The 12,638-nt window shown below is 55.2% G+C and overlaps 1 protein-coding gene across 7 annotated transcripts in view; it reads right to left on the reverse strand.

The window, feature by feature from the left end:
* Window positions 1-6,470: 6,470 nt before the first annotated feature.
* Window positions 6,471-12,638, reverse strand: part of DTNB (dystrobrevin beta) — a 217,723-nt gene continuing 211,555 nt past the window's right edge. Inside the window, exons 19-21 of one of the 7 annotated variants that reach the window (XM_028099502.2) lie at window positions 11,765-11,818; window positions 8,384-8,416; window positions 6,471-6,588 (exon numbers count right to left, since the gene is read on the reverse strand). In XM_028099502.2, the coding sequence (XP_027955303.1) occupies window positions 6,559-6,588; window positions 8,384-8,416; window positions 11,765-11,818 (117 nt within the window). In that variant the 3' untranslated portion in view covers window positions 6,471-6,558. Of the gene's footprint in view, window positions 6,589-7,039; window positions 7,979-8,383; window positions 8,417-11,764; window positions 11,819-12,638 lie in introns of those variants that run through there. The other 6 variants (XM_088026349.1, XM_088026354.1, XM_088026350.1 and 3 more) reach the window with 6 other exon arrangements.

Consider the following 12,638-nt stretch of genomic DNA (forward strand, 5'->3'; position numbering starts at 1 on the left):
GCCGTCAGTGGGCCTGACGTTTCCTGCCTCTTATGGAACAGCTACAACTGATTATGTGTGTAGTTATCTTGCTATTTTTTTCTGGTCTAGTATTTTCCTTCATTAACTCCCTCCTAGAAGTCTTCAAGCGGCTCTGGTGGCCGGTTTCTCGAGGCAGAGCTCCTCTCTATCTCTTCACAGCGCCCAGACAGTCGTCTCCAGACACCGGGCCTCGGGGCTGTGGTTTCTGAGTTGCTTGGGTCCCTGCCCGAAGGGAGTTCCTGTCTTGGGTGTGCCTGGCTGTGCTGAGCCTTTCTGAAGGTAGCTGTGTGTGTACAACACACCTAGAGAGTGACCTTGTGCAGGGCGCTGTCCCCCCCACCTCCCCCGAAAGAATATGCAGGTGAGGAAGGACCCAATCTCCGTCATAAAATGGGGGCAGGCAAAGACCAGTTGCGAGCTAAGTGAGGTGGGCTGTGGCAGGTCAGGGTAGGGGCCTCAGTAAACAGAAATGTCAAACAGGGCCTCCCCAACTCCACCCTAGCTTTAAACCCCACAGTTTGCAAAGTTTGGCTCCAGAGGCCTCCCAATGACCCTGATCTAACTCCCCTCCACTCTCCAGTGATGGCCGAAGGCAGCAAGATAAGAGACTCCTCGAACAAGACAACCCCCAGGGAAATTCCATCACCCCTTTTGAGGCTGCAACTCAGCTCTCAACTGCTGGGGGCAGGGTGGGACGTGGGGGCGGGGGGGGGGGGGGAGGGCGGCGCCATAAGGCCTCCGACTTCTGGGCCAAGGGCCACGCCAGGGGCTGGGGGTCCCCGAGGAAGGGCACGCAGCGCCACTTTCCAGGGGGGGGCTAATCAGGGTAAAATGTGGGGGCAAGCTGCGGCAGTAACAGGACGGGAATGAGATCCCCGAAGCCTGGGACTCAGGAGTGATAATCTCCCCGTCCTGTCCCGCCCACTGCACCCCAGAGAGAAAAGCTCCCCTCCTCCCCTGAGCTCTGCCCTTCTTCCCACCCTTTCCTCCCTCTTCTCGCCCCTCTGGTCCTCCACGCCTCCCTCACTCCACCCTGCCGTTCTGTATTCCCGTCCTTTGTCCTCCTCCTCCATGTGGGCTCCCAGGGTAGGTGGGTGACAAACGGTGACCCCAAGTGGCTGTCTAGGCAATGACGAAAGTGGGACAAATGCTGACCAGCCATCAGGGCAAGAGGGGAGCCCCCTGAGGTCCCCAGGCGGTGCGGCCTCGTTCCTCGCACTCCTGAATCTGGTTCTGAGGAGCTGGTCCAGCAGGAAGGAAGCTCAGGCTGACACCCTCGGCCACCGACAGCTGCACCCCCCGTTCCTGCCCTGTCCCAGAGCTGCTCCCCACTTCCTCTCTGCATGCCGTCCTCCTTCCAAAGGGCCGACCCCGTCAGGGAGCCCCACGGAGGCAACACCTCACAGGCCAAGGGGCCTCGGCAGGCAGGGCCTCACCCAGGCCACCATCGCCGCCGGTGGCCATCGGGCTTTGTGGAAGAGAAGCCCCACGGCCTGCTTTCTGGGGGAGCAGTAAGATGGGGGCCCTGACCAGGAGGCCTGGGATTCTGAGCAGCCGTGGGTGGGGAGGATTCCCAGAAACTCTGGACCCCGGACAGAGTTCTCCCTATTAGGGGATGGATGCCTGGTGTGCAAGAATGCCCGCCGTAGGTGGGGAGGGAGACAAAGACTAAGTGACAGAGGTCTTGGGACCTGGCCCTGGTGGAGCAGGCATGTCCCCTGAGTGGGGACCTGAATGAAAAGCCCACTGGCTACAGGCGATCTTGAGCCCTGCTGGTGTAGACATGCCCCGCCCCAGGTGCTGTGCTGAGTCTAAGGATTCACTCTGCTGAGGGGGGAAAGCCACAGCATCTGTGGCCTACAGCTGCGAGCAGAGGGCCCCCCTGTGCGTGTGCTGGTGTGCTGAGGACTCACTGTGCCCCCTGCCAAAAGCAGGGGGGCGGGGGGTGTTGTGTGTCTGCCCAGCCAACCCCCCCGCCCCCCGCAGGCCACAGGCCTACAGACTCCGGCTGGGAGGTGTGGCAACGGCCGGCACCCTAACAGGTTTCTCTGGTTGAGGACTCTGCAGGGGCTGAGGGGGATTCAGGCTCTAACTATAAATTATAATGAACTGTTACTAGCTGGCAGTGTGCCTGGGCCCCAGGGGCTGTAGACCTTTAAACTCACAGGGCACACCCTTCCTAGTCTCCTCTCCCGTTCACGGGCCTGAAGACCAACACTTCCACGTGACCAGAACCGCTCTGAGCAGTGACCATTTCCCTTCCCCTGTGGCCTGTCCCATCTGTGCCCACTGTCCCCAGTCCGATAGGCTCCAGAGGGCAGTGCAGACCCACCAAGCCCATCCCCACCCCCTAGTTATGAACTCAGACCAACCTTAACCCTGAAGAGGGGGCCTGGTGCTCAGCACACAGAGCTCCTAAGTATCTTCTCGATTGAATGACGGTCCCACTCCAAACTACTTGTCCCCCATTTTTTTTTTTTTTTTGGTAAACTCTATGCCCAATCTGGGGCTTGAACTCATGATCCCGAGATCAAGAGTCACATGCTCCACTGACTGAGCCAGCCAGGTGCCCCTACCTGTCCCTTCTTAATGTCTACCTTTAGCAGTGCCAGGCTCCCTTCACTTCAGAAATACCAAGATGGCCATCTGGTGCCTGCCTTTCAGAGCACCCTCCCACCCCCAGCAAGTCCAGTTCGCCTCATGGTGCCCCTTAGGAATTATACATTCCCAAGTGAAAGCACTCACCACCCATCCAAACTTTCACACAACAGGGAAACTAGTATTGTTTTCTGGGAATTTGTAAACTGATTTGATGCCCACTTCTTTTACACCATGGCCCTACCTTAGCTGTGCCCCCTTGGAGTAGGAGGCAGAGGGCTGATGGTGCCAGCACACTCCCCCTGCTCACAAGCACGCCCACCACCCACAGGCCTGGTTTTCCAGGCAGGGTTAAGTGTGCAGAGGTGTCAGAACTCGTGGGATCTGCTCTTCATAACTGGGAAGGCCTGCAGCCCTGATCTTGGGCCCTGTAGTCATCATTTCCTCTTAGAATTATACTCATGCGGGTCAGAGCTTCAGGTAGGCTGAAAGTCAGCAGCCCAGCTGGGGCCCAAACACAGGGTTTGGAGTGGAGTATGGTATTTGCATTCTGGTGTAAAAGCTCCAACTGTGGGGGTCCAGTGACTGTTACACCACTTGTCCCCATCTCCCTCTGGAGCCAGGCAGGCCCTCAGCCTCCCCCATCGCTGACTCTAGACTGTGCAAGACCCGATCAGTCACTGGGCATCTGGGATATTGGTCTTCTGTACATTCATGGCCTGTCTTGTAATGCTGCCCCCTCTTACACGTCTAGGGGGATAGGCGGAAGGTCTTTGTTTATGGATTGCTGGAGACAAAAAAAAAAAAGTGTAGGACCCCTGTCTCGGCATGTGTTCCCCAGGGCACCTAACCAAGAAAAATGATTGCTGAGGCTCCCCTCTTTTTCTTCCTTTAGCACAGACCACTGACTCTGGCCTCTGTGCCTGACTGGCCATGGCTCCTGAGCCTTCTCTTGTACTTGTGAGTGTGCACAGTGGTCCTCATAATGTAGGCTTTGGACCAGCAGTGCCAATACCACCCAGGAGCTTGTGAGAACTGCTACTGAATCAGAAACTGGGGGTAGGACCTGGCTCTCCATATATTAATGAGCCTTCCAGGGGATTCAGATTCTGAGTTTGAGGAACTACTGGGATTGTGTCTTAGCTAAGAGCCGCAGGTAGGAAGACTTAGTTCTCTGATCCACACAAGGAGAACCTGGTCCGGTACACATGGCTTGCAGCTATGGGGGTATCTTCCCAAGGAAGTTGGGCTACCTCTACCTCCCACATTTCCAGTTCGTAACAGTCATCTGGCCCCTGGCTTAGGAGAGGCCAGGGGAGGCTAGATTTGGAATCCACTGGTTTCTTCATCAGCCCTTTTCTTCCAGAAGGTGCAGCAGGAATTCAGATGGCTCCAGGCATTGCCATAGCAACTGTACCTTTCTGAAGCTGTCACGGACTACGGGAGCAGGGAGTAAGCAATGCAAAAGAGGGGGAGTCTGCCAGGGGATAAAGCACAAGCAGCAGATGAGGGGGCTGTGAGAGTACATGGAACCTGGGCATGGCTGGCATTTCTGGAAATGAGCTGCGTGGAGCCACTACTTCCTTGAGACCCAGGACACATTCAGGACCTCTCTAAGGGGCTCTTCACAGCTACGAAACACCAGCCCAGGGGGCTGATGATGCGGACAGTATCTGCACTTCTCTTAAAAGATCCTCTACTCAGGTTAAATTAGACTCCTAAATGGTCACAGAGCAATTAAGAAGGAAGTGCCCCTCCTCACAGGGTGACACCTGTGTTCTAGGTCAGAGTTGAGCAAAGGGACCCGCTTCAAACTTCTGATACAGATCTGCATTCTACAGCAGATGCCAAGAAGTCAGGAGGCACCTCGGGGCCTTGGATAATGGTGGATATTCTAGCTGTAAAAGAACGCAGCTGTCAACAAGAATTTGTATAAAACCCAACACCCCATGCACCGTCCTCCTGCCATCTGAGCTCATCCCCGTGGCTCTCTGGTCACCCTTCCCACCCCCCAGGTGCAGGTGAGAGGCTGAGAGTCCAGAGCCTCTCCGGGTGGTTGAAGACGCTGAAGCTCCTCCTTGGGGTGAGGACCTGCTGAGCGGTGGAGTCGGGCAGCCTCCCAGATGTGGAGGGTCACGCCCAGGGCCCAGAGGACACTGCCACGCACCACGTGCACCTTAGCTGGCCTGAGCACTTGGCTGTTTTGGAGCCACTGGTGCTTTTAATCTGACTGTTCTTTGGCTCTTTCTGCTCCAGAAGCAGCAAGCAGTTCATGTGAGCAATTGGGAGGTGGGATTCTGCCCTGTCCTCAGGGGCAGGGTACAAAGTGTGGGAAGTCCAGATGGTGGGGGAAGCATATAGTCACCCCACAGGGTCATCCCTAAGACCTTGCTGCAGCAACCCCGCCTACCTAATCTCACCATTGGTGGGCACGGAGTGTCCCCCAGAACTTTCCATATGGTCACTTTCATTCTTGCCCCATCTGGCCCTCTAGACAAGGCTGGATCCCCGTTTCCTGTGTGTGGGAGAACATCTTCACCAGTGCTTTTATTTTACCAGGGCCCCTGCTGGCTGTGGAGGGCCTTGGCTCCCTGCTGGTCACAGTTGGGGCCTTAGGCAGCGCTCAGGAGCTGCTGTGGGAGGCAAGCCCTCCACCGGCATGGGGGCTTCTCCTCAGGCTCCCATTTCCTTTTTGCTCTCACAAGCTGGAGCGATCCAAGTTGCACCTGCCCCTCTCACCTAGTATTCATGACATCGAGGCACCGGGCCTTGTGGGACTCAGCACGCCCTCACACGAGCCTTCACCTCCTTCAGGGGTGGGAGTTATGGAGGGAGCGCGGACTGTGAGAGGGAAGGATGCAGAGCTACCCCCAGCCCTGTGTCACCCTGACTGCCCCCTCACGAGGTTTCCATGTGACTCTCTCCGTGTGTGGCTACAGGCTGAGCCCACTGGCCCTGCCCCGGCCTCCTCAGGCAGCGGGCAGGGGTCTGCAGAGGCGTGTGTGTTGTGGGGGGGGGGGGGCGACGAGAGAGCCAGCTGTGGGGCCTCTCACTTCATTCCAGTCACTGCCCTTTATAAATATTTATAGCAGTTCTCCTACTAAAAATAACATCCTGGAGCCCAGGGAGCAGAAAAAAATAAATGAAAATCACCGGGAATTGGGATTGATTATCATGTGTGCCAGAGCAGAATGGAACCCTGAGCAGGGGAGAGGCGGTGCAAGCACAGAGCCCGGCGGGGGTCAGCGCTCCCTCTGGCGGTCCCAGGTCAGCGCTCCCTGCCTGGCCGGCCGCGGGCTTGGCTGCCGAGAATCCTCTGGCTGTTCTCTGGCTGTTCTCCGGCTGCCGGGGGAGGAACCGGCTGGGGCTGCAGTGCAGAGCGCTCTGCTCCCCCTTCCCGCCTAGGCTGCAGAGCAGCGGCATCAAACGGGGTGGGCGGAAGCCTAACCAGTGTGAGAGAAAGGAAGGAGGCTATTTTTAGCACTGTGGCCAGGGTGTGAATGTCTGTAAGACTGAGCAAGGCCTGAAGCTGTCTTTGCATGATACAGGGAAGAAAATTTGTCGGTTTTTAAAGGTCAAAGGTAGGAAGGAAACTTGGGCCCCCACCCTGGGGAGCACCCCATGTGCCGGCAAGAACTCCATCAGGTCACACACACAGGAGATTTGTGCTGTTTCTTTTCTCTTTTCAACCTCCCGGTAAATTCCTGTTGCAGAGATGAGACCATGGCCCGAGGGGAGTGATGAAGATGCTAGTTCATGCAGGACTGTTGCAAGGGGGAGGCCCACCGGAGGCGGCAACGGGCGGCCCCTCCCACTTCCCACCAGCTCTGGCTCCCCTCTCCCTGCCAGGTAGTGACGTCTGGCAGCCCGCAAGCCTGGTCCAGGTGTGCAGCGGAAAGATGGACAGGAATGCGCCTCTGGGGGAGGGCCTCGCCTTCCTCATGTCAACGCCAGCTTGCTGCATGTCCCCTGTGCAGGACAGATGCGCTGTTACTCACGGGCACTATCGAGGGCCTGCGAACCAATGCTAAACATCTGCTGGGGACGAGACAGTGTCCTGGGATGGGGCTGTTGGGATGCCTACCTTTCAACTCGGGAGATGCAAAGAACTGAGAACACTCATGCCCCCTTTTAGGGAAAGGGGTAGTCTCTTTTCTGGGGCACCTGGAGTTTTTCCAGTTGTTGCTGAGGTCACAGGGTCAGGAAATGTTTCCAGGAAGAAAGAACTGGGTTCACAGTGCAAGGTTTGGGATGTGGTATTTTTTTTGGGAAAAAGGATTGTGACTGAGGAGGGCACCGAGCTTGGAGAGGTGCCTATAAATACTGGGTGGAAGGGAAGATGGCCTTAGCCTCAGGCCAGAGGACGGCAGAAACGTAAGGGTCTGTGAAACTGAGCCCCCTGAGTTTTTATGCTTTTCACCTGTCTACTACCAGTGAGTTTCTTGGAACTCCCGACAGGGCCAGAGGACAGCATCAGGAGACGCCACTCTGATTCCACTTCTGGCACCAAGCTCCCAGGCCGTGGGCTTTCGTTTCCTCATCTGCATGAAGCGGGGGGGGCTGGATGGCTCCAGCATGCCTTTTCCTTATCCCCCAGTTCCTCTGTGCCCGGGGGAGAGGGGCTCTGGCAGGCTCCTGAGGGGCAAGTCAGATCCTGACAGCCTCCTTGGCTGGGGCAGCCTAGGCCTGCTGTTGGGAAGGGCCTTGCCTGAATGTGCAGCGAGATTAGGTAGAGCCCAGCCCAAGCCCCGGAGGCCCTGAGCTTTCCAGGGCAGCGGGAGAATTTCTGCAGCTCATGTGCTCGAACCATCCCTGAGTCAGTGCGGGCTCAGAGACAGCCGGCCCCGCAGCGGGAGCAGAACAGAACCCCTCCGGGCCTGGTGCCGATGGGGGCCGGGCGACCGGGAAAAGGCTGGGAGGCTGCTCCAGGATGGGACTCCTCGGAAGGCCTGGAAAAGTTCCTTTTTTGGGATTATGGGGCTGCAGCCCTGGCTCTTTTGCCTGGAAGATCTGTAACGGAGGACCACGGCCTGACTTACACACAAGAAGTGGGGGAGGGGAGGGCAGGCAAGATCGACAAAGAGACATCTCATGGCCCAACCGAAGACATCTATCCTTGAAAGAACTCTTCTCCTGAACAGATGTGGTTGTCCAATTATTTTCATCCCTTCTTTCTAGTGAGCAGGCCCCAAAGGACGTGAGAGGGTGCGGGCTGACAGGCACCACGGGAAGGGGCTCGGGCGGCGTTATGCATTGAGGGTGATCCTGCATGATGGAAATTCAGTCTGTGGGCAGGTACGGCGGCAGGTCACAGCTCTGCGTGTTGGAACCCCAGGGGCACTGGCAGTGGTTTGGACCCCTGGAGAGAAATGACAGTGGCCGTGGGCCATCAGGAGCAAGGTGGCAGAGGTGGCCAGACGGCCTCTGCCGCCTGCTCCCAGAGCCTGGTTCAGCCAGCAGCTCTCAGTCTGCCAGCTACATCCAGACACAGGGGCGACCAAGCCATGCCTGAGGCCCAGGCCAGGCCCAGTGTAGCGCAAGATGGGTCAGAGCCTGGGAAAGGGGCCAAGAGGGTACGATGGCGGGGCTGCGGCAAAGGGAACAGGTGCGGCTGGGCTCTTTAAAGGAAAACCTTAACTTGAATCTCCACCCGTTAGGACAGCTCTGGCTTGGAAAGTGTGACCAGGGCAAGGGAGGAGGGGGACAAAGACCTTGGCTACAAAGGAAAAGGGGCCGTGGGGAGGGCAGAGAACACTGTACTCACCTGCACTCTCTCTGTCCCAGCTCCTCTGCTAACCTGTACAACACGGACACAAACAACACACAAAGGTCACGGCCGGGGTCCCCTCACCAGCTGCCCCACAGACCCAGGGCTCTGCACTCGCCTCTCCCGTTTCTGCCCTGTATGCTGACTTTTCCCAACCAGGTCTGAAAAGGGCCGGGAGAGTCACGCCACCTACGACCAGCAGCTGCCACGAACATAAAACAGCCTTGGAGACAGGCGTCTCTTAGGAGATGGAGAATAATAGTACTAACATGGAAATTAAGCCGTATCTGGGGAGCAGTTACGTCATGGGGCAAGGCTCATCCCTTGGTTCTGAAAGTGACCAAGGTGAGAAGTAATTCAATTTTGATATAGGCAGTATTTCCTGCCTGCAGGCATATCTGCTTGGGAATACTAAATCATTCCCGCTCACCCTGAAATCTCGAACGCTGCCTGCACCCTCAAAAGCCTGAGAATTCACACAGGGCCCCTGCTGTCAGTCTACCAGACATGCACCAGCATTCTCAGAGCATGCAAACTGGATTTACAGCTCCCAACACCGTGGGTGGCAGGTTCTGGAGAGGCAATTCTGAAGGACAAAGGAGCATAAGATGAGGCTCTGGAGGGGCTGAGATGAATTTCGGGCTCTGAAGTAATCTATTAGTCAGTTTCATCTATGTAGTCTTGGTTACAAGTACTCAGCACTCCAGGTGAGCAGTGAGGGGCTGCAAAGTCAGAAGGGCACCCCAGTGGAGCAGAAGCATTCCCCAGGTGCAGCTACACAGAGATCCAGGGGAGGGCAGAGAGGGGGCTGAGGGAGGGGTGAATGTCATCAGGAAGTCCAGCTTGGTCATGAATTCTTCGAAAGTGCCCATTTGGTTCTTATGGTTTTTGCAGTGAGCAGACTATGTCTGCCTGACAGGGTGCTGACCAAGTTGTGTTTATGTGAGGTCAGCATGATTTCAACCCCAAAGAAGGAAACCTTCTGTCTCTCTGGTTGGTAGTTACTGTTCTCTAATGCCTTGGTGACACCAGTTACCGCCATGTTGTTCTACAGTAAAATCTCATACCCAGACCACGGCAGACAATCAGAAGGTCCATCCATAAAAACCCTTGGCTTATACCCCTACCCACATACCCACTATGGTGCAACTACAAAAACACATCCTGGGACCTGTACAATGCGAAGAGTCAAACATTTGTTTAAAACCCTACCCACGTCTCACCCCGACTCTTAACACTCTTTCCCTTGGGATGGCACCTAAAGCCACAGAAACAGAAACTTGGGTGCTCTCACGAGGTCTCTCAGGGACAGACAGAAACGCTGGTGTGTGCACTGGAAGACAGATGGGGAGACACTGAGAGCAGGAGGGGCAGAAAGGAGAGAGGTTGGCAGGGAACACAGGTGCAGACAGAAGCCCCCGAAACCAGGAGGCACCAGGCAAGGGAAGCCATGCCCATCCACATGTGAGACGCAGCCCACACCCAGACCTGAAGCAGGACCAGGGCTGCAGTCCACAGTCAGGGCAAGGCCCACGTGGTCAGGGCCGCCCTCCGTGTGCTGCAAGAAATGCAGGGAAGCTGAGGAGAAGCCAAGGGAAAAGCTCCGGGGAAGGAAGGGTCAAAGGGAAGAGAGGCCAAAGTGGCAGCTGTTACGTCTTCAGCCAAGAACATTCCACATGAACGCCGGGACCTGGTTGGGTTGTGTGTGTGCGTGTGTGACCAGAGCACGTGTTTGTGGAGTGTAAATGTATCTCTGTGCATCTCCTCCCCTCTTTGCCTCTTGCACGACAACCCTCCTGCCTTCCTGGTCCGCTCTCAGCACAGAAAGTCAGTTGTCTCTACCATGCCCTACAGTACTGCTAGATGTCTCCAACATGGCTGACCTCTACCCGTGACATTTTGGTGGCCATGCCAAATATGTCATCCTCCTCAGCTCCTCACAGTTACCATCCACAGCCTCGCAGACAACCGCGGCACCTGGAATATGTTTCTCCTCTCCTCCCAGTCTCCTCCTTGGCAGTCTCGGAGTCCCAGTGGGGCCTGCCTCTCTTACCCACGCCAGCCCCTGCGGGCAAGCAGCGCTGCAGACCCTCATCCCCAGGTGCTTCTCCTTTCCCATCGCACCTTCTTTGCCTGCGGCTCTCACTCAACTTCTCCCCACCCTTCCTTACAGCTTTTCTCCCCTTGCCTAGTCTACCTGCCACTCAGAAGAAAGCACGGGCACTGGCGCTAGCGGCCCGGGCGGAATCCCGCTCTAACAGCTACTTCCCGTGCAAGTTATTTCACCACTTGGAGCCCTGTCTTGAATCCTGCCTCGTGGGCGATGAATTCAGACCAAAAGGGTGTGCTGAGTGCAGCGCATCCAGCAGAGGTGGCAAGAGTGGGCGCATCTTCCACAGCCCAGCCTCCTCGGGGCCGCTCCCACTGTGCCTGACCAAGCACTTTAGCACGTCCCCTGGCTTCTTTCCCTGTATTTGTTCATTTACTGATACCCCACTCTGTGCCGGGCACTGTTCTGGGCACTGGGGATACATCCTGAACAAAAGAGACCCAAATCTCCACCTTGTGGAGCTTATGTTTTGGAGGAATCCAGAAACAGACATATTAATATAGGACAGAAATAACAGCAAACTCTCAAATGTTATGCGTTCAGCATAACACAGACACATGAAGATGAAGAGTGTGGAGCGTGGAGTTGGAAAGACCCAGTTCAAAGAGCTTATTTTCTCACTGGTAAAATCGGGACATCATTATATCTCCCAGGGTTGTTAAGTATTAATTAGCTAATACGTGGACATCATTTAGCACAGCTCTTTGTACATAACAAGTTATTAAGCAGGTTTTATATACAATAAAGCTAGGAAGGCATTACTCGCCTCTACCGATAACTTTCTTTATTGCTTTTAATTCTTCTGTTGAGGTCACAAAACCATTTAGCTATTCTGCCCACAATAATCTCTTCCTTTCCAGAAACCCTTCTTGTATTTGTAATCACACACTCAAAGTTTGATGATTAACTCTTCCTGCCACTTCATTTTATCTCCTATTTATTTTGCATATCTCTGTCTTGCCTCCCTAACTATATTATAAACTCCTGGAGGCAAAGGGTCATGTTGTGTGCTTTCCTGGTATCTACTTCCTATGTCCGAACCATCTACCATAGTATTAGGAAATCAGGAGGCTTTTGTTGATCGCCTGACGCCACCACCTCTTTGATGGTCAGTTGGGAAAAGCAGGCCGAAGTCACTGTGGGGGTCTGAAAGCTTTGGGGAAACTGGCAGCAGGAAGAAAAGCAGAAACGAAATGGGGGAGGGTTCCCTCAGGGGCTGTGTAGCTCTGCCTCCCACTCAAACTAGGGGTTCTGCGAGCTGCCTTTACCTCTGTCTTTCCCATTCTGCTTCTTCTCTTCTTCTTCCTCTGCACCTTCCTCTGCTGTGAAAACAAGTCCAAGGCGGCCAGTGACCCTTCAGCACGGCACAAGCAGAGGACGAGGGGGAAGGGAATGACTTAGCAGGCTTGGGATGAAGCCCTAGCTAAAGGCTTACAGTCATAGGCCTCCAAGGGTGCTGACATTCACCCAGCCTGCCCCATGCATGGTGCACATGCTACCACTCTTTATCCATGAGCTCCGGGCCCCTAGGGGCAGCGCAGGCTGAGGTCACCCATCCTGCTACGGGCTCTGTGGCTGGCTTCCCTGGTGACTGAGGTGGGGGTCGCTGCTTTTTCTCGATGCCTGCTTTCCCTAAGGTGACCACATCTACCAGGGATATACCTAATATCTTGCATTCAGGTTCAAGAAAGCAACCGTCAAAGTACATGGTAGGGAATACCGAGATTAACACCAGCTTCTGTTAAGAGAAAACAACCAAAAACTGGAAGTTTTAGCTGACAACAAACTTAAAATGACTGAACAGCAAAAGTGGCTGTGTGGAAAAAGCTAATGCCCGCTCAGGTTGCCTTCCCAGGGCCTTCGCTCAGGGAGGTCACAGTTCACTGTGCTCTTCAGGGAGCAGGTCCCCTGTGATAGGGAGACGTGTGCTCAACTCTGGGAACTCACTTTGAATTGGGGCCTTGAAGCTCTTGGCCACATCCTAGTGTGGGCAAGCAAAATGGTGAAGTGAAAACCATGTCACATTAAGAGTGGCTGAAGGAACAGTGAACGGTCGCCTTCAAGAGGAGAAGGCTTGGGGACAGCCGTGTTACCTGCCATCAAATATTTGAAAGGCTAAATTAATAGGAAGGGGAGGGCCTG

The sequence above is a fragment of the Eumetopias jubatus genome, unplaced genomic scaffold, assembly GCF_037043125.1.
Source record: "Eumetopias jubatus isolate StellerSeaLion01/CBP00866 unplaced genomic scaffold, mEumJub1_p1.0 scaffold_9, whole genome shotgun sequence".
NCBI lineage: Eukaryota > Metazoa > Chordata > Mammalia > Carnivora > Otariidae > Eumetopias > Eumetopias jubatus.